This window comes from Anabas testudineus, chromosome 22, assembly GCF_900324465.2.
Source record: "Anabas testudineus chromosome 22, fAnaTes1.2, whole genome shotgun sequence".
NCBI lineage: Eukaryota > Metazoa > Chordata > Actinopteri > Anabantiformes > Anabantidae > Anabas > Anabas testudineus.
In genome coordinates this window covers 9010437-9032230 of record NC_046630.1, presented here as the reverse complement: position 1 = coordinate 9032230, position 21794 = coordinate 9010437, and the positions used below count along the sequence as shown (strand labels likewise).

The 21794-nt window shown below is 42.6% G+C and overlaps 1 protein-coding gene and 1 long non-coding RNA gene across 2 annotated transcripts; one reads left to right on the top strand and one right to left on the bottom strand.

Annotated features, from left to right (window-relative positions):
• Positions 1–2779: 2779 nt before the first annotated feature.
• LOC113148542 lies at positions 2780–7112 on the bottom strand. The gene is made up of 3 exons (XR_003297445.1): positions 7080–7112; positions 6887–6939; positions 2780–2899 (listed from the first exon to the last, which is right to left on the bottom strand). It is a non-coding gene; the product is annotated as an uncharacterized LOC113148542 (long non-coding RNA).
• Positions 7113–19932: 12820 nt separating this feature from the next.
• LOC113148310 lies at positions 19933–21769 on the top strand. Its single transcript, XM_026339973.1, has 6 exons — positions 19933–20065; positions 20153–20221; positions 20325–20606; positions 21040–21174; positions 21259–21286; positions 21367–21769. The coding sequence occupies exons 1-6, from the start codon at positions 20020–20022 to the stop codon at positions 21491–21493; spliced, it is 687 nt and encodes a 228-aa protein (XP_026195758.1). The 5' UTR covers positions 19933–20019; the 3' UTR covers positions 21494–21769.
• Positions 21770–21794: the final 25 nt, after the last annotated feature.

The following is a 21794-nucleotide window of genomic DNA, read 5'->3' as shown; positions in this document are numbered from 1 at the left end:
ACCTATACCTTGACTAATGGCATGAAAATTGCATGTTCATACTGCATTAACGTGCACACTCACACACACTCACACATTAACAAGACTTTAATGATGTGCACTCATATATATATAAGCTAATAGATATATATACATGTATATGTATCGGTACATACATTTATACATGTGTTTGCACGCTGTATATGTGCCTCTAAGTGTGTTTCGCTGTGCATGGACGTCGGTGAGTGTGTGTAAGCAAGTGCCCAGTCAAATGTGTGTGTTTTCCTCCAGTGTCTAGCGCTCTAATAGTGTGTCCTCCGGATTAAGTGTTATAAATGGATAGCTTTTTCGTCCTGATGCACCATCCACCTGCAGGTCTGCAGGAAAAATAGACCCTTGAGAGGGATATTTTGCACAGGGCCAAACCTCCCTTTTTGTCCTCCCCCCCCCTCTGGAGCACAGTATTCCAGAGACAATGCTGCAGTCGCAGCGAGAAACAAGAGACAAACAGAAGCGGAGGCAACGTGCAATTAAGATCAGTCTCACTGTATGAGGGTGAAGGTCAATGCATTTATCTGTGTAATCACATGTGCCACCAAGTAAATAGCAAGTACAGAGTGCTGAACTTATTAGGAAAGAAGGGTGGTGATTTGGGGATCATCTTCAATCCAAACCGGTCCTTTTGATTTGAAGAGAGAGGAGCTGTGTCTTTCCTTCAATGGTGTATTTTTCTGGTCAGCTGTAGACTTACTGTTATGAAATCACAGGAGGATTTTCCCAGTAGAAAAATGTTCTACTATCCAAAACATCACTGGTTAATGTGCGTTTCTGAAAGCGAAAGCCCTGTTTGCTGTTTTACATGTCGTACAAGAAAACATCCATTACAGACGACCCTGAATTCCCCACTGACAATACAAAATTAGACCATAATACAGTGGCACCGCAATACGCGTTCCATTTTGAGCTGAAGAGATTTGAAAATTGATTTTTTTTTCTTCAGTGGAAAAACCTCGTGTTCTTGCTCTTGCCGCCACATCTCTTTCTGCCTCTACATGCAGAACCAACAAGTGCACCCCTTTTCTCTGGGGTTTGTCAAAAGGCATTTCAGGAAATGCTGGAAATCACTAACCGAAGCAGAATTCAGCAGCTGAGAGAAAGTGGATTCAGCAAGAAAGTAGATTCCAGCGCTTCCTCTCTAAGTTGTTTATGTAATGCCACAGAGTGGGGATTTTTACTTAAATCTTTAAAATCATTGGCAAGAATTACTTTACCACGCTTGTTGTTCGTTGCTCCAGAATAAATGTTAAAAATATTTGACCTCGTAGAGCTGATGCAAATAAATGCTTTCCGCTGCTGAAGCTCTAATGTTGCTGCTCTCTGCAAGTATTTTAGCTTCACACCTGTTTTGCAGGGATAAGAAAGTTACATAAACATCTATTTCCTGGACTTTAACCTATATTTAAATCATGCAAAAGTTTCTAATTTGCATCACAACATCTTCACGGCGTTTGCCTTCCTCCGGCTCTCCTCTGTCTTCCTCCTGTCTCCCTCCATCACCTCCACACCTTCGCTCACCTCGCTACCACACATCAGTAACAATCTCATTTACCGCCCCATTAATTGCTGGATTCGCAGACACTGGTGAGGGAGGTGTGTGTGTAAGTGTATGTGTGTCTGTGTGTCTGTGTGTGCATTAGTACTAGTGGTAGTGGTAACAGTAGTATTAGTAGTAGCAAAGAAGCCACTGAGGGTTTTAATTAAATTAATATACAATACAATACATATCATACATATACAAAATATTAATAGTACTTTCTCCTACCATGATGAGGTGTATCTATTCACAAACACAAATCATATTTCTATCACTCTTCATGTCTCACACCGACATGACACACAGAAACTGGTGAGCACACACAAACACACGTAAGCACACATAATGTGGAGCATCACATTAGCAGGAGGCTGTTAATGACACGAGTCCCCGCTGCAATAATGACTGTGCAGATTTAACTACATTAGCATCCCGTTCCTCCTTTACAGTGCATCAGGTAGGGCAGGGCAGCGCTCACAGTCAGACACATTACAGTTATTTGTTGCAGCATTGATCCAAGCATCAGGATGCTGCTGCTTTACTAGCAGAAGGGACGCGGGGGGAGTTTTGCACTGAAGTACTTTAAGTTCTTCAGAGCCGCGCTGAGCTTTGTTTGTATTTGCGGTAAAACCTTGAGAAGGTTTGTTGTTTGCTGTGCTGTTCTTCTTACATGATCATCACAGGAGTGGTTCCTCTGATCCAAAAAGGAGATATTTAATTCCAGAAAGCACAAAGGAAGTCTCTCCTTCAAAGAAAAAACAGTTACTGGCATGAAACAAAGCACTTAGGAAATGAAATCATGATGATCATCACATAAATATCAGTTTTATTGGTTCCAAAGCAAATAAAGAAGAAATGCAGGCACAGGAAGAAAGTCTTTCATGTTTTAGGGAAACCAAACTTTGTTCCACTCTCATAACCTCCCTCATCTTTTACAAGTTATTTGTTGCCATTTGACTCCTGCTTTTTGCCATTGCACTCTTTCTTTACATACCCCCACGCTCTCTACAGGCAGATGCCAGTTATATTTCTTGATGCGCAATAACTCTAATGAGTTTCTCTGCATGCAGAGCACATCATGTGGATACTTGGCCATGAAATGAAAGCATAATTACACCAGGGAAGTGCTTTTGTCTCTTCATTTTCTCTCATCTTCACTATTCTGTGCTCTGTTGCTCTCAGGTGGCACCAGTTCTTAAGCGAATGCTCTCGGGGACAGCCTCTCCGTGTCTCTTCATCTTTCTCCGTTTTTTTTTTTTTTTTTTACCTCACACACATGTATGTAGACTCCCAACATTCTTTGTGTCAATCATTGCCAGGGCAGGTCTGGAGAGAGTGAAAGAAATAGGGAGAATGTGAGCGTATGATGAGCTTGAGTCATGAATAAAGGTCAAACAGACTGATGGTTTTAAAATGCTCCGCTCAAGGACACAAGGTCGTGACATCTTATAACACCAGCGACGCAGCAGCCAATGCTATCAGCACCGTCTCACTCAGTGCAAGTTTTATATTACCAGTAAGTGGCAAGTGGTATCTGACATTCCAAGGCTTTTGCAAATTGTTCTCTTGACAGTTCGAGTTGGTATTTCGCACTCTCTCGCAGGTTTTTGGTTGGAGATGAATAGGGATGTTTAAGTGGCGGTTCGGGATGCCGTCAAATCGTCCTTGAGTGTCACACAATAGACACAAAGCGGAGTAGAGAGGGGCGAGAATAGGAGGCGTAAATAGATAAGAGGGAGAGGGTTAACAAAGAGGCTGTCAGAGACTGAGGCGCTTTGTCATTGTCTGGAGCATTTAATGAGCAAGAATTAAACAATGACAGCCCGTAATAACCTGAGAGCAGTGTGTGTGTGTGTGTGTGTGTGTGTGGAGGTGTGTGGATGTTTGTGTGCTGATACTCAAAGGTTTGCTTCTGCAGTTATATTTGACAATGAGAACTACAGTAGACTTAATTTTAAGTATTTCATTTAAATAATAGTAACCCCCCCCAACCATTACACATAATGACATACTGTACACACATATATGGTAAAGATTCAGCAAAACCCAAAGACTCAATGACAGCACCTGTACCCACTTTGTTAGGACGTTAATTGCGATATCCTTGATTGGTTTCCTGCCAGGCTCTACAGTCAACTGTCTAATAATAAAGACAAAATGCAATGAAAAGAACTCAAAACTGAAACAGCGATTAAGAGTCTGTAGTCACACTAACAGTTCTGTGGTGTCACACACCAGTGTTTTGTGCTAAATTCTGTTGTCAGCATGCTAACAGACTGAAAAATTACGTGACAGCTTTTATTTTCAGCATCTTAGTTTGTCATGCCAACTTGCTGATTAGCATTCAGCACAAACGTGTATGGGAACGCCTTTAGTTCTGCAGGTATTTGGCGATAAACAAGAAATTAGCTCAAGTTAAATTCTGACCTGATGATGGCGCCATAGCGTTTGAGGAATCAATTCGTTCAGACAGGGGGACGCAAATGTCCATGTGGGGCATTCTGTGCAAAACAGAATTCACTCAGTTAAAGACCCAAATGTGAACCTCACCCATCAGGATTCATCGTTCGGGAGTCACGAACAGCTGCACCCAATTTTGTGGCAATCCATCCAATAGTTGTGGAGATGTTTCACTTAAAACAAAAGCCTCGCTAGATAAGGGGATCATAGAAACTGATAGGATTTAGCTTCTGGGCACCACTGCTGTCTGACTGATGTAGAAAATTTGGTGAGCTATTTCAGTCAGGACCAAAGTGGTGGACCACTGCTCTCTGACCACGCACAGAGCCATGCTTTGCATCAAAAAACACTCAAAAGATAATATAATAATTCTGCTGCGTGAAGTTATAAAACACTGATCACAGTTCTTTTCAGTTGTCCAGGCTGCACAGTACAATAAAAAAAAACAAATCTCTAATTTATGGAGATTGCAACACTATTGTAGCGATGTTCACACTGAGGCCACCTACAGCTGTTAAAAACACTTGCTCTGTAACTAATACAAAGAGCACGGACACTCTGTATTTACTCATTTTGGTGTCAGTGGAAACTGTAGTGATGCTTGTACAGTATGCTAGCAACGCTTTGTTTCGGCCTTCTACAAATGTGGGTGAACCATGAAATAAAGGCATAAGGATAATAAAGCACAGTGCATGGCTTTCGCTCCAGTGTATAAACATTTATCTTATTAATAATTGACATAAAGAAATATTTCAATTGGGAATCGATGACTGGTGCACATGCAAACTTCCAGAAACACACTCATGCAGCTACAGGGACGTCTACAATAGATCTCACTCCCACTGAAAACACGGCTATTCTCCATTACAAAACACACGTGTATGTGTTCACACAAAATGACTTCCATACCGCAGACTCTTAATGAGCATAATCCGCCGTGTTTGAATCTCACAGCCTGGTAAAGGCTTCGGCCACCCAGTTTGTGTGCTTTCCAGCTGTTTCCAATTAGGTGCTCCCATTAAATAATATTGTAATGCAGCGGTTTGCTGAAAAGAGAACAGGAGTGAGAGGAACAGAGCGCATTAAGGAAGCTTCTCATCTCCAGAGGTTAATCTTCCATTTTCAGCCTAATTTACAGAGCACCGGGAAACATGCATGCAGGGAGAATGCCAAAGAGGGAGAGGCAGTGCAATGGAAAGCAAAATTAGAGTTTAAACGAGGAAGAAGAACAGAGAATGAAACAATGAAAAGAGGTGGTATAAATATAGAGGTAGAGCAAAACAGGGGAAAAGGCCGCCACGCCTCCTGGATTCTGACCAGACAGCACCACTGCATGTAGCTGAGACATTTCATTTGATGTCTATTTGAGTGGAAAATGACTTGTTGTGATCCAATCAGACTGCCTGTCACTGAGACGTGTGAGCGAATATGAGGAAACATATACAGATCAGACTACCCTGCTGCAGGCATCAATTTCCACCATCAGATTAAACATGCTGAAATTATCCAGACCAACTGGGCGATATGCAGATCACACCACCGTATGTAAATGATGGAGCAGCTGTCTCGAAGGTGGATGGAAACTCCTCCTCGTGATTTTGTCCAAAATGGCTGTTGAACACGTGCAGTGTTACAATACCTGTGGATGCTGGTTCTGATTGTTTTATCAGAGGATGTTCATACTGTGCAAGACAAAGAAAGATCCCCGAGGTGAAGACATCAAATAAATGTCAAATTAGGCGACAATAACGTTGTGAATGCGTTGAAATAGGTCAAGCTGAGTGTAGCTGATCCGAGCTCTTTTACGCAGCAGGGTGAGCTGCATTCGTGAGGCGACTGTGTCTGTCTGCTGTGAAAACACACACAAAGTGGACGGTGCTTCCTGTCTGGATACACAGCGACCCCTAGAGGAGGCTGCAAAAAAAGGGACTCCCTCTGTGTGTGTGTGTGTGTGTGTGTGTGTGTATGGTGTGTGTGTGTGAGAGAGAGAGAGAGAGAGAAGGATTGAAAAAGGGATAGAGTGTGTGTGTGTGTGTGTGTGTGTGTGCACTAAGCGGTAGGATAGGCCAAGCTGAGAGGGAGACTCAGTGACTTTATACTCCTGATAATCTGGATTAAAACTCTCTGGGACAGCATTAAACACCACCGACTGGGCATTACATGCACACAGATACACACTTACACACACACACACACACACACACACACACACACACAATCTCTGTCTGTGTTGCTTGTCATCTTCTTTTCTGTGTGTGTGTGTGTGTGTGTGTGTTATTTAAAGATTACATGTTTTCTTTTAGAGCACGTGTATAATTACCTTCTGATCGGGGGGGCCGGCTCACACCCACCTCATCCAAACACCTCAATAAAGAGAAGTTACGTTCAAGAGCGAACCATTTCAGCAGAAGCATCCTGAGCACTCTCTACTACCCAACACTTAACACCAGTTCACGAGGAGATTCCAGCACCGAGTAATGTGGAGCGACGTTGGCGTTCAATGAGACAATGTGACGGATGGAGAGTGGGTGGGCCCTATCCTGCTTGGCCCAGCGGGGGTATTAGGTTTGATTGGATTGAGGTTGGGGATTTGTGTATTAAACAGAGATTACAATGTGATCCAGCATTTTGCAGGGAAATCCACAGTGAGAGACAGCGCTAGCAGAGGGTGTCCACTGACCTCCGACGTGGCCCCCGTTCGACTTTTCATTCGCTCCATCCCATCGTGCTCGGTTACATTTCATTGTGCTCTCATCCAGTTGGTTCTAAAGAACTTTTCTGTCAAAACAACAACTCTGTACGAGAGTGCACTTTAATAATCACACTGCAAAAGTAAAGGAGATATACACTTACTTGCTTCACTGTGGACGGTTGGATGATCGGATTGATGAAGAAACCAGCACTGACTGTCACGAGGAAACAAACAGTGATGTGTCAGAATCAAAACTGTCTTTTCTGAGTGGACTGTTTGATATGACAGACTGTGGGCTGAGGTAATAGCCAAAAAAGTAACAGTCACTTCACACATACGCAGTCTTTAACTCACCCCAACCTTAGTAATGCTCTTGCTAAACCTAACCTCATTATTTCATCTGAAACTCAGGTCTGCGGCTTGTCTGCTCTGCACAGTTGCCAGCCGTCCATCTCAACCACTTCCCAGTTGCTCACTTGCTGTTGATGAGTGCAGCGCTTCGTTAATCATTAAAAAAACATGTTTCACCACACATGATAGTTACATTCACGACAAAAATGCAATCACAGTTGTAGTTTAGTTGTATATGACGATAACTGTCAGGAGAGAGTGTTGCTCTGTAACTGCACTGCTTCCTCTTTCGTTCCCCACACACACTAGTTTAAATTTCCACGGTTGCTAAAGTCTTTTGTCACATGAACATGTATATTGTATATGTTTTTTGCCCAGTTGCCATGGAATTGTATTGTCAACCGTCCCCTTTTCTTTTTGGCGTAATTATTATTACATATTATTATCACATTTTCATAAATGTTTAGTTCACGTAAACATGTTGTAAAACACATCTGCTGTCTGTTTTGAATGAAAAATATAGTAAATACATGAGTTTTTCATAAAACAGCTGAGAGTTTCTCTGCTGAATTATCGCTCAGCCTAAATGTTCTGTTTAACTGCTTTCGCTGCTGAATCATTTTACTTTTACTGTACTGTTACTGCACCAAACCAATTCCCCCACAGGCATAATTAAAGTAAAAAATCTTCTTATCTTAAAATTCAAATTTAACTTTGAGTCCTCGCACCTTCACAGCAGATTTTCACACAGCCCCCACATTCCTTGTCTCAGATTCCAACAGAACTGCGTTTGACTGCCAGAACGCATCATGAGACCATACACAATCTGCACTTGTACAGCTAAATTCTGTTTATCTCCATTTTCCTCTGTTATATGGTCTGTCTGTGCTGTTCTTCTTCGCTAATGATGCTCTTAAGTTATGAGTAATCCGACTGACCTGGCCCCTTTGTGGACTCCAACCTAATGCTTCTGAGAAATGGCATCATGCATCTGGTGTAGTAATCTGTGGGCTGTCTGAGTCCACAAGGTTGTGTTCGAGAATAAGCACCTAGGAATACTAGAGCACACAATGGAAATCAAGATTCACTGAAAGGAGATGTGTGACAACTCCGTCATAAGCCACAGACATGAATCCATAGTGTTTACAGTGGGTCAATCGTCCACCAGCCTTCATCTCTCTCACTCTCGATGCACGGTGGGAGCGGTATTGGACCTACCGAGTGGGTCATTGATTTTCTGTCAGCAATGCAAGGGCTGAAGGCCCATTAGGCCAGGCCCATACAGACGGACAGATGTGGACAGACACACACAAGCTCGCACACACACAAGTTAGACCATCAGATGTGTCACCACATGCATCCAAATGAACTCTGGCGGTGGAGTTTAAGATTGCTCTGCATGCACTTCCAGTGTTCCAAACAAAACATAGTGCACATAAAATCTGTCTGTTTGTTATCAAGTATCTTCCAAGAACATCCAGGGCAAAAAGCAACAGACGTCTGCTCTTAGCAAGACGTGAAAAGTGAAAATGGGCATAGTAGTCTCTCCTAAAAGGCACTGATGATGCTGCAGCTGTTTCAAAAGTGTCAGAATGTGAATTTTCACGGAAAAAGCTGGAGTGATTATGAGTCTGTCTGGTTTGGAGAGCGCTTTTTTGAAGCCTTAATTGTCTTACCCGGGCTGAAGCACTCTTGAGATGTCACTTAAGTATTTTTCTCAGACTTGAAGACGCTCCCTTGAGTTCCACGGATGACCTTTCACGTGCTGTGTAGTAGGCTGCTTCCTGTAACTATTTGATTTTGTCATGTAAAATCATTGGCGTGCCCTTTTGGCTCTGTAGAGGTACTGCAGAACTAAAGTTCACCATTTTTAAATATGTAAAGTATTATACACGTTTCCATCATTAAATGTGCTTGTGCGCAGTTCGGAAGAATGACGTGGTCCCAACCGTGCATTACTTCACCACTCTTCTCTAAACTTCAACCACTTCCTCTCTCTCTCTCTCTCTCTCTCTGAAGGACATTTGGTTGATTGATGGTGGTCCAGGCGTTTGTTAAGAGGCTCCAGGTGGAAAGCTGTTATCAGCTGCAGGCCGCAAGATTACCTCCAGCAGCTTTCTGCTCCAACTTTTCCCTCCTAAATCCTCCCATTCAGAAGCTGCTCCCAAGACACACACAGACAAACAGACACACACACACACACACAGGCACCTGACTTCATGGACTTACACAGTCTGACTCATGTATACAGAGGTAAAAATGACAACATACACCCACAGGACAGATTATTGTTTTCCTCTGCTATTTTTACACCTTTCTTCTCATGCTCTTCTTTGTATTTCTTTCTATCTTCCATTATTTTTTTACCACCTCTTAAGACTTAATGTTCCCTTAAAAAAAGATCCCACACACTTTGGCTCAATTCCCTTCAATGCATTGACCCCTGGATTCGATTCGCTTACCTGTAGCTGTCACTGTAACAGTTTGAGCTGATAAAATATTAACAAAGCGTATTTTCCATTTTGCTCTTTGGTGCTCTGTGACAGGTCTGGCACCAGAGCAGAAGTGGAAGTTAGCACATTTGAAGAGTTTAGCAGCAGCATACCTTTCACCTCCAGGCTGCTTCTGGCAGGTGGTGGAGAATGGTGGGATAACCTATAATGCCACATTGGAAAACATTTTTTAAGGCTCAAATTAATTTATCATTATTACCAATACAGTACGTCAAAGCAGAACTTGTATCATGTTGTTAGTCAGTGTAGGTTTTGTGTTCTCAAACTTTTGTAAACTTGTCATTTAGCTGATTTATTTTACTTTACTATTTATATTTTAGATTTATCTTTACATAATGTCAGTGCCTTGAGGAAGCCAAGATGGGAGGGATTCTGTCTGCAGGATCTGCTCTTGAATGAGTTTGCCCTTTAGCAGCCCTTGAAGGCAGAATACAGGGCCTGAAGAGATTGGAAGCAAAATGGATACGCTGGCTATTATGCACAGGAAGGAGATAAAAGCAGCCAGGTTGAAAGACAAAAGTGCCATTAAGTCAGAAGTAATGTGAAGGTGACTAAGAGTTCTTTTTGATAGGAGATACTGTTTGTGAGCAGTTCAGGAATTTAATGGGGAAAAACTGTTTGATATGCATTGTACAGTAAATATTTCACCTCACAGACGTGTCAGTAGGTCTTTCTTTTCCTACCGTGATTCGTCTCATCTCAGAAGCCTCCTCCCTACAAGTCTGCATTTCAACTCACACGTAATACATGACAAACCGCTAAAACTTGATATTTTGTTTGGCATTTATGGAGACGAGCCTGTTCGAGCTGCACTGGAACAAACTGAATGAGCAAATCACAAAGCAGCTTCTGACGGAACTGCACACATTTAGCCACAGATTGAAACAGACTCCTCTATTGTTTTGCGTCTCTTTTATTTTGCATCCCTGTGCTTGTTTTGCATCAATATTTAATTGTTTTGTGTCCTATTTTAGTCATTTTTAATATTTTATTTGTTTAGCATCTGTTTGTGGTGTGTTTGCTTTTCTTTTTATTATTTTGCATCTTCAGGACCCCCCTGACCTCCTGGGTCCCAGAGCTTCTGTCTGGTCGGCACTTTGATTAATTCATTGACATTAACTAGTTTTAATTTCTTAGCAGGAAACTATAAAACTTATGAATCCTCTGCAGTCTCATTTGGCACTTTCAAAGGCCAAATCTGTCAAACAAGGCGGTCTCTAAAATGGGTCACAACTCTGTATTTTGCCTGCTTCCTCTCCGCCCCTCCACCCTTCACTGCACTGTGGCACTTCTGGGTCAACTTTCTTTCGGTGGTCCGAACCTGGAGAAAGAGCAAACACAAGTAGGGAGCAGACAGCAGCACGAGAAAGAAAGAGAGCGCAGGGAAACAGAGAGCGGAATGAATGAGCAGAGGAGAAGAGACATATGGACGGACACAGTCCAACAGACGGAGAGCTATGGGAACATTTGGAGGATACATGAGGCCCTTATGAACCTATTTGGTTTCTTCTACAGGAGCACCCGAGTGTCACTAATGGCAAAGTAGGGGCTGGTAAACACATTTGTGTGAAGGCACGACAGTGCTGAAAAACAAATTAAACTCTCTTCTCGCATTTCACACCCTCTCAACTCTTGTCTCTCTATTTTCCTCAATTACTCAATTCTTGCCACTCTAGTTTTCCATCTCTGTCTCTCCCATCTCTCGCTCTTTCATTGTTTAGCCATCTCTCATCACTGTCTTTCAACCTGACCTGTGTTGCTTATGTCTTTCTGTCGCTTTCTCCCCATCCATGTCTTGGTTCTATCTCCTCTTTTTTCACCCGTCTACACCCAACAATGGAAACAGGGCAGCATATGTGTGGGGGCAGCTGACAGAATTGTGCAACTGATGTCGCTGGTGAGGCAGTAAAGCGTCTCTCCGCAGGCAGTGCCCACTTTTGCCGTGCCCAGGACATGTGGACAGTTGGCAAGCGCTGCACCGCTAAACAACACGGTGGCTGGTTTCTGGCTGGGTGTACTGTGATGAGACTGGGAGTGTAATGAAGCTTCTGGGTCCTTGTGTAGACTCAGTGTAACGTGTACAACGGCAGCCTGAGCAGCTGGTGTACAACAGGAGATGTAGGCTCCTCCTGCACGAGAGCAACTGAAAAGAATCATTTGGCGAACTAATTGTAAAACTGAGGATTTTATAAAGGTTGACTGACAACTTATGTGTTCTGATAGTTGATTGAAACACATACATATGCACAATGAGAGAGAAAGTGATAAAGTGCTCATTACAGGCCCAAGAGCTGCCTTAACTTTCGCAGTTAAACAGCTTAAAAGTGGAAATTCTGGCATCAGATGAAAACATAAAAGCCTAAATGAATGTCTCCAGAGAGTTCCTCCTGTTTCCTTATCATTTTAACTTAGGCTAAAATCATTTAAACACACAGATTAAATCTTCCTGATCTTCACATCAGGGGAGATGTAGGCGCTTGTTGTCCTTCAACTAATCGATCTAGAAGTTATGTTCTGTTTTTTCCTCCTTTCTTCCCTTCAAAGAGGTCAGATCGCAGAGGAGGCTAATGTGTGTGACTCTCTAAATAAAGCACTGGCAACGCATGCCCTGACCCTTGCAGGGCTGTTTATTAGAGAATAATTTAGTGTGTAACATCACCGCGCGTCTAAGGTATTTCAGAGGCTAATGCGTTTGCTTTCACAGAGCTGATGCTGCACTATTTCCAAAGGCTGTGTGTGGATGTACTGAACTTTTGTGGCAGTACGTACAAACATTATGCTATAACAACCCTTGAGAATAAGTATAAAAAAAAAAAAGAGTACTTGCACAAAGTCCCAGGAGGATAAGGGCGATTTAGGAAAGCTTTAAATCACTCAAAGCCAGTAAGGAACCAAATCCCTTAACTTTATGTTTCATCTCAGTCAAGAGATGTGGTTTACCCCATCACTGGGGATGATGCTATAGATCTTACAGTCATTGTCCTTTTCTAACATTATTCCATATATATATATGTTTTTTTTTATATTAGGCCAGGGTGGTTTTCTGATACTTTCTTCCTAAAATATTTATAATATCCAATGAATTTCAATAAAATCCTTGACCAGCTAATGTTTAATACTAATGTCCGGAGCCACAATAGCACAAAACAACTCTGCTCATTGTTTATTCGAATGCAGTTCTATACAATTCACTTGCTCTAATTCAGCTGGGGCCTTGTTTTGACACCACATTACACTAATGCTGACAATATGACACAGATGCTATTAGTTCTCCATCCAGTCTCCCTTTCCACTTTACTCTCACTCGGTCCCCTCCCTCCCTCCTTCCTCTTCACATCACACCCCACATTCATTCTGTTATCAGGAAAGGTGTCAGTTGAATGTACTTAACACTTACAGCAAGCAGTGTGTGTAAAGTGTGTGTTTGTGTGTGTGTGTGTGTGTCCGTATTTAGCGAGGTGACACTTTGGATCGACCATGCGCTACTACAGGGGCTGATGCCGGTGTGTGAGGAGTTGCATGGGTCACTAAGTCACTAACTACTGCCAAGAAAGGCAGTAGGGGATTGCTGATGTTTACCAGGGCCCCTCACTAACACTGATACTGAGCTGACAGCGTGCATGTGTGTGTATGTGCCAGTGTGGGTGTACTAACTTCTTCCTAGACTTTAATTCTTCTGAGGAACATTAGTAACAGACCAGAACATTCCCATCTGCCACCGCTCTGTCCTTCGATCTGCCTCCCATCCTTTTTTCTCTCCTTGTTTAATCATCTCTCGCTGTATCAGTTTCCAATAGGCAGCTTCTGTATTTTTTATTTATTTTTTTCATGCTTTGAAGGTCTTTTTTTCTGTCTTCTGGAAAAGGTTTAGCTGCTCATTTGTTTGTGTTTTTTTTTTCTCTTTTTCATTTCCTGCGCTCCTCATTCTGTCATTGCCACCACCTGTTCTTCTTGACGTCTCTCCATGTACTGTATCCCTCCCAGTGTGTTGCCATCCACGTCTACAGCTCGCACACGTTTTAAAACTTTCATTTATGTTCACAATTTAAAGTTCAATATTGCATGACACACAGCCCAACTGGTGACACTGTCTTCTCTACCTCTCTTTTTTTTATCTGTCTAAAAATATGTCTGTCTCAGTGACAGTGACTTCTGTTTCTCTTCCTCCCCCCACTCCACGTCTCTCACACACACACACACACACACACACACACACACACACCCCTACCTCCGGCATGGTGAATAGTAAAACCGAAAACAATAAACGTTATCACAACAGCCACTGAATTCAGAGAGATAAGAAATTCATTAGGCGCCGGCTTGCTAATGACGTGCAAAGAGATGAAATTATGGCAAGGACAAAGAGGGTGTAAGAGACGGGGGGGGAGGGGAGGACGAGGGATGTGAAATGAACAGGGATGTGCAGGAGAAAATGTTCCCCCAGCGTAGCACACCATATCAAAGCACGCCCGTTCGACTGGCTTGTGACCTCTGCGAGTCGAAGGATTACACAACGCCTCCCTGCGCTTGGGTTTCCCTTTTGCCCACTCTGTGTTTCTTCTTTTTATGTCTTCCTGTTTGCCTTACATGACTCGTCATACACGTCAGCGCCTTCGTGCTCACGTTCTCGTTTTCAGCCTACCGCTCACATGCTACTCAACGTCAGTCTGAGAACAGGCCTCTATTAACTAATACTGGAAACTCACAACATTTACTAAAAGTTCAGTGTGGGCGCAAGGGAGGAGAAAAGGAATTTGTTGTGTTTCATGTCAAGAGCTTTTATCCACCTGTATTTTATACTGAGAACAAAACACTACAGGTCCATCTGTGGCACATCAAAAACAGACCACTATAATCCCAATGTCAGTGCCTCAGCATGCTTAACGTTTCCTCTTACACACACACACATGCACATCCACCATCTGGCGCCCGTTCTGCCCCATGTTATACCCCGCTCTGCCCCATACGGGATTACCCCCTCAGTATTTACATCTTGCAAATCCAGCCGGCAGTCTCTGATAGGGGCCATCTGTAATCTAAAGGTTATATTTGTGTGTGTGTGTGTGTGTGTCTGTGTGAGCGTGCGTGTTCTCGTGTGTGTGTATCGGCCTGTAATTTGTTCCTGCTCAGCGCAGGGACAGTATCAGCATCCACGACATCTGTTCAACACAGGGCCTACACAGCAGAACTGAGCGCATTATCTGTACCACACAGCACAGGGGTGATGCAGACTCACACACACACACACACACAGACGCACATGTGTATGTATACAAGTGCCCAGAATAGACACTCACGGCCACTTTATGAGGTATACCTGTTCAATCTAATGCAATCCAATACAGCAGCTCTGCCATGGATTTTACCTATACAAGGTTCTAATGTCTCAGTGGTGGAGTCGTACGTCTATCAGTACCTAGGATGGGTCAAAAGATTCAAAATTGTTGGATCTAACACTTCCAATAAATCAAATTAATAATGTCTTTCATTATGCCTGTTGTCTGCCCCCATTTGTTATTGCTAAGTAGTTCTCATCCTGATGAACAAAGTGACCCTCATGAGTAAACTCAGTGAAGTGTCCCTTTAATAATGAAACTGGAATTCAGTGTATCTGCCACAATGTGTATAAAGCTTGTATGTACAGCGTATGAGTGTGTTTGTGTGCACAAATCATGCAGTTGTGCACATCTGTGTGTGGTCAGCTGCAATCAAATCATCTCCATTCCACTCAGAGAGACGCCGCAGCAGGGACAGGGGAGGCTCTGACTCTACACACTGGAGTTTTTATGCCCAGCATTTCTCGCCAATGATGACTGCAACACAAGTGGGATCCACGCAGAGAAGGAGAACAAAAAGACTGAAATAAATTTACAGCCCGCCCGTTGGGGGATGGATGTGCCGAAGATGAAGTGATGATCATCTCTGTTCTCTGCTAAAATGAAATATGATGGTGAGGGAGCCCAGTGCCATTTCCTGCCTGGCACAGGAAGCGCCCATCTGGAGTTGAGTGCTGTCTGTCCTCTGTTGTTGTGTTGCACAGCGTTGTAATGGCTCTTGTCACTGCTGTTCCCGTTCTCAACGCTGTTAAAAATCTGAAGCAGTGCACAGGTCAGCTGAGGGAGATGGGGGGGGGGGGGGGCGGTGAAAGGAGTAATATTCATAGGTTAAGTTGCTGTGCTGTGGATTGTCGAGGCGAGGGCTGGTAAAGCAGACAAAAAAAGTGAGGAGTTTATTTGCGCGAGTAATAGAGGCAGTCGGGGTTGGCGGGGTGGGGAGGGGGTTCTGTAGGAGGAAGAGAGGGATGCTGGCAGCTGCCCCTATGACTGTCACATCCCACCGCCCGCCAGAAAAGCAGAAGGAAGCCACTCGTCATCACCGTGACAACCAACGCATGACGAGAGGAGGCAGGAAACGTATCCATCAAAAAATGATGCAGGGATGAGTGCACTCCTTCGTCTTACTGCCTGCACACACACACACACACACACACACACACACACACACACACAATGCCTTCATATTTCATTTAGGTCATCAAGAGCAACTGTCTCCAAGAGGAAATCTCTGACTGAATTTCATGCTCAACAACATAATAATGTATCTTCCCTGTAATGAAGTGACTCTGACCCCCACCCACCCAACCACCCACCCATAGGGCTAATCTGAACACACAGACAAAGTGAAAGCACAGGGGGATGGCAAACAGCAATTCAAGTGTGAACTAAAAAACATCCCACAGCCAGACACTGTCACACTGATACTAAAGGCAACTGTCTTGTTGTCTTGTCGACAAGTGCTTGAAAGCATTCAAAGAAAATTAGGCCAGAATCTCCTAATACGTAATGTTTTTATACAATGTCTTAATAATAAAATAAATAAAAACCAAGCCAATGTGTACGCTGTGTAACGTACCTATGGATGCAGTATTTCTGCTGGAAACCTCCCGTTTTCAACCTTCCAGCGCTCTAGAAAACCTGCCTGATGGATTTCTCATTAACTATACGGTTAATGGGAACATGACCTATAGCCACCCCTTATCAAGCAGCTACATCAAGCAGCCAAAATTGCAGACTGATGTTTGGGGATCATGGGATAAAAGACTGAAGGCAAGGCCACTGTGCATTCATGGCTTTGATGCAAACTATGAGTAGTGAGCTCCACCCAGTGGTTGATGTGGTGAAACTTTCCACTGAGTGGAAGCAGACCTGGGCGTGCAGCTCCTCAGGAAATTGGGCAATGTACAATGACACGAAAGATGCTGGTTGTTCTCATAGATTAACCTTTATTTTATGTGATGAAACAGACCCTCAGCTGCATGTGATGTGTAATGTTGAAGGGTTCCAGTCACGTTTGTATACCACAGACTGGTCCCACCCTGTTTGTCAGCGTGCATGTGTGTAGCGTTACTGTGTGCCTACACATTTGCAGTGATGTAAAAAATGCATCAAATAACAGCGTGATAACGTGTAAGTTGTCTCTTGTGGTGCTGAACCTGCAAAGATTTATTTCTCGAGCCTGCAGCCTCCCTCAGCGGGATCAGTTGTTTTAAGCAAAGAAGCTCTAGAAACACACTGTTTTCTACCTGGTTCCCACCAAGTTGTAGGTGTTCAGAGTGTGGTTAGCAGGTGAACCTGTTCACAGACTATGTTTCATCCAGTAAGGTAAACTTTAGGTAACATGAAACCAAAATGTTTAGGTAATAATAAAATTTAATTAATAACATAAATAATTAATAAAACAACCTGCACTCCTTAGTGAGTGACCATAGATGGTAAATCTCTGCACATGTGCACGGTGACGGAAGTTTGAACATCGGAACAAAAATTAAGAAATATGGTTTGTTGTGTGTGTGTGTGTGTGTGTGTGTGTGTGTGTGTGTGTGTGTTTGTGTGTGTGTGTGGGTGTGTGTGTTTGTGGTGTTGCATTTGATATTAATCTGTTTGCTAACTTCATAACTTCCCTCTGCACAGGTACAGCTATTACTGTATGTGTGAGAATTTCAGCACAGTGCCCGCAGTTCAGATACTGAGTAAAGATACTCACTGCACACATAAATTGTCCTTTAAACTGCTGCAAACTGCTGCTTATATCAATGTCATATCAAAGTATAAGGGCTAACTGACTGCATCTGTGTGTTTTCAATTACTCGGTTTCATGATGTACCATTGATAGTGTACATGTGATAGCTTGAAGCTAATAACAGGACTTTCTCTACTACTTATAATACTTTATTTTGTCTTTGAACATAATTATTAAGAAAAATTCTATGGGAGAGCAGAAACAAAGGACAGGACAATTTATCCTTCTGCTACTCTCTCCACATTTTCATAGTCTGTTCAGGGATTCACACTATTCATCATCTGGTCACAAATTCACTTCTTCAACCACAGGTCTGTCCCCTAGAGATCAATGGAGTCAATATTCATAGAGAGGGTTAATAAAGTGTAATATGAAATGTTATTAGCATTTGTGCAAGTAGGTAAAGACACACATCAACTGGTTTAGGATTACATGCTCTATGTGTGTACGCACACACACACACATAGAGCACACATTTTATCCCATTATTTTACTGTCATCTGTTGGTTGGAGGGCCGCGGTGGTGTCTGGGGTGAGAACCAAGAGGCATGACTGCAGCCGGGCAATACAGGCAGAATAATGAATGAGTAATGAATAATAAAAGAATAATGAAGAATAATGACTTAGAGGAAAGGACACGCACACAGACAAACACACACTTCTATGAACACACATGACGATGGGCACAGTACCACTATTTAGAGAGAGAGAGAGAGAGTGGAAGATGATATCAGGACATGTGGAGAAACTATCTCTCATGATCACTCACTGTTTCTGCAGAGTAATAAGTCATTTCAGGAAATACTCGTGCAGAGAACATCTAGTTTTAGTTTCACAAGTGACTAAATGGGACTGAAGCTGAGTTATTCTATTAACAGTGCAGCATTTAGAGCAATAGAGCAACAGCCGAGCTTAAACAATGCATAACTAATATCTGACTTATGATGAGTTGATGCATGAAGCGGTGCAGCGAGTCGTGTTGCTCCCTACTGAGAAGTATACAGAATTGCTAGAAGCCTTAGAGTCCGCTGCTGACGATGCAAATTACAGCGTCTTTCCACGAAACAAATAAACTTCACACTAGTCTGCGTAGGAGGAAGTCTTTCCATTCTATTTTCGCAGCCCTTGCTATTTCCTCTCCTCTCTCACAGGACAGTTACATACTTTCCACCACAGTTTACTTATTTGATAACCATAGATAGTGTTTCTTTGCAGATAATATATTTTACATGCAATAATTCCTTAATGCTGCGTATTTAACAAGGTAGTGATGCATTGCTACAATAAAACATGGATCAGGCAGATATTCTTACTTTGTTTTTTGTTAGTTTGCATTTTCACTGTCACAAACAGCAGGTGATGGTTTGTTTTAACAACCGTTTTATGGTGTAGGACAAACTACTTCCTTTACTGTAAAGTCATGAGTAAGCACAGTTAAATTAGGAGCGATAGCTGATTTATTCTACTTCAATATTAAACACCATTATAATGACAAAGAGACGCCACAGACCACAGGAGGGAATGAAGACACATTTATGGTTATCTTATGGTTAGGGGTTTGACATGTAAAGATGTTTTTCTCACATCTTAGTTAGTGGTCAGCCCCAGTATTTGAACTGAGAGGTCACAATTAGACTCTCAAACGAAGCTTTCAACCTCAACCAGGCTCAAAGAGGACACAACAGGCTATGATTGGTTATAGACATGTATGTTGACGGCAGGAAGTCAGGCTGGAGACGCTGCTCTTTATACAGTGATGCACTATTTGAGAAAAGCGCGGCAATACACAGATCCCGCAGCTGTTCACTAATGTATGATGCTTAAGTACGTGTTTCTGATCTGGCATCTTAATATTTTTATGTTGGATTAATAATATACACTATTTATGTCAAAGTATTTGTTCAGCAGGCCTGTTCCCCTCATTGATTTGGGTTCGGTGTCTCGTTCAGAGACGAGATGTGAACAGGAACTGAGAGTCAAACCACTGAGGAACCCTGAGGTTCATACACAACTGCACCACAATCACCCACTAAGACGTTGGTTGTTTTAATTTTCTTTTCTTTTTTTCTGCCTCTTTTGAATCTTGACTTCTGCTCTGAAACTATAGCAAGATTTCATTATTTCACAACATAAGAGGTTGACTGTCCTATTTGTAGTAGACGATTAGGGAAATTAAAATGTAATTATATCTACATCATTGTTGTGTTTACTCGTTGCAAAAGGAACTTCAAACTTCTCTTTCATTCAGGTTCCTTGTCTCACGCTTCCTCCATTCTCACCTTGGGTTTAATTATAACACTGATTCATTCTCAGAGGCGTTTAACCTGGAGTGACGGTGAGATTGGAACAAAATGCTGCTTTACTTTTTTCTGCTGTTCTTTTTGTGTGTCCACACAGGTAAGGACATGTTTCTACTTGTGAATGTAATAGTTTCAAATGCACTGTTAAGATTTACAGTTTATGATTTTTGTGTTGTTTGTTTAGCCGTTAAATCCCAGAGTACAACTCTGTCTGAGCGTACTTCTTTCCCGGTAACTACATCTACAGTGGGAGGTAAAGCACAGTGTGACTGAAAGCTTTCTATGTGTGCAATAACAAAATGAACTCCTACATTTTGTATCGTCCATCTGAAACATCTCACCATCCTTGTTCCCAGATGTGCTCCCACCTCTGCAGCTGGTTGCCATCCCAGACTACCCAGTTGCAGAAGGTCAAACAGTCAACCTGCACTGCAGGGCCATCAAGATGTCAGCGTCTCTCAGTTGGTCCTGGCAACGCCTGGAAAATCAGACCTGGAGCGTAGTAAGCAACGGGAGTGTTCTGACCCTCACTAAGCCACAGGAAAGTGGAGTTTACAGCTGCTTTGCTAAGAACCAGTTCTCTCAGAGGACGGTGAGCGTGAACCACACAGTCGTCATCATCTCCATGCTGCCCACAGGTTGGTCTTTCTTTTTAACAGTGTTAATATTTTAATAATAATATGCTGGCTGCAGGAGAAAAAGCTACTTCTAACACTTATTAACACATAATTCTGTGACGAAACAGTTCCTCTCCTCACTACGGGGCTTTACTCCCGCTTTCATGTCAGAAACTGAAGTTACACAGGAGCTGGGGGGAAAATCTGTGTCTGTGTGCTAACAAGTTACTCATTTAAGTGGCCATAAAATTTATTATGTCAGGTTTAAAGGTGGTTGGTAAAGAATTGTGACAAGGATAAGTACTTTGTATGGTGATGATAGTTTTTCTAAATTACTTATAACCTCCCAAAGGTTTTTGTTGCCTTTTGGCCAACGAATGCACCGTGTATGTGTGAGCCACAACTAAACCCTTTTACTTTTACAATTTTGTCCTGTTTCCCCAACTTACAACAGTGTGGGACAATTTGGGAATCGCCGCCTTTGTCTTTTCCCTCCTGGCCCTGATCATCAATGTTGCCATTCTGTGTTGGCTGGCCTGGCAAAGATTTAGTAGCGCCACCTTAAATCTAACTAGCACAGTGGCGAAAGGTAAAGAACACCATAAAAGCATTTTACTTCAGAGAGGAAGGAAGTGTTCTGCGGATCATTTTCATTTGTTGTTTGTTTTTTAAGGGTTTCCTGAACCTGAGAAGGCCCCAAAGTAAGTCTTGACTGGAGAATTGTGCACATTCTCTGTCACCACATGAACTAACAAACTAATGAAATGTTTCACTACATCAGGGGACGTTTTCCACAGAGTGAAGGTGACGGTGACGTTTACATAAATTACAGCAGCACCAGTCAACCCTACACCGATCTGGACCCGGCCAATATGACTGTGGATAATGTTTACTCAACTCTCTCCTAAACACCCCTGGTAACGTGGAGATGTGAAACAAAAACAGGAACAGTGACAAGCAAATTTTTTTGTTCTGCGGAAGACTAAAGTTAGGTCAAATCTAACAGCATTGTCCTTAACTACGGTTTTCATAGTTCAAGTTTTAATCGTTTGTCATATGAAACTCACTCAAGTTAGTTCACACACACACACGCAGTTCACCCAATCTGAATGTGATTACACCCCCAGATTTGTATCTTCTCTTCGTTTGTCGTTTATGTCAATAAAACATCTAATTTGCTAGGATTTTCAACATGTGTCAGGTCATATG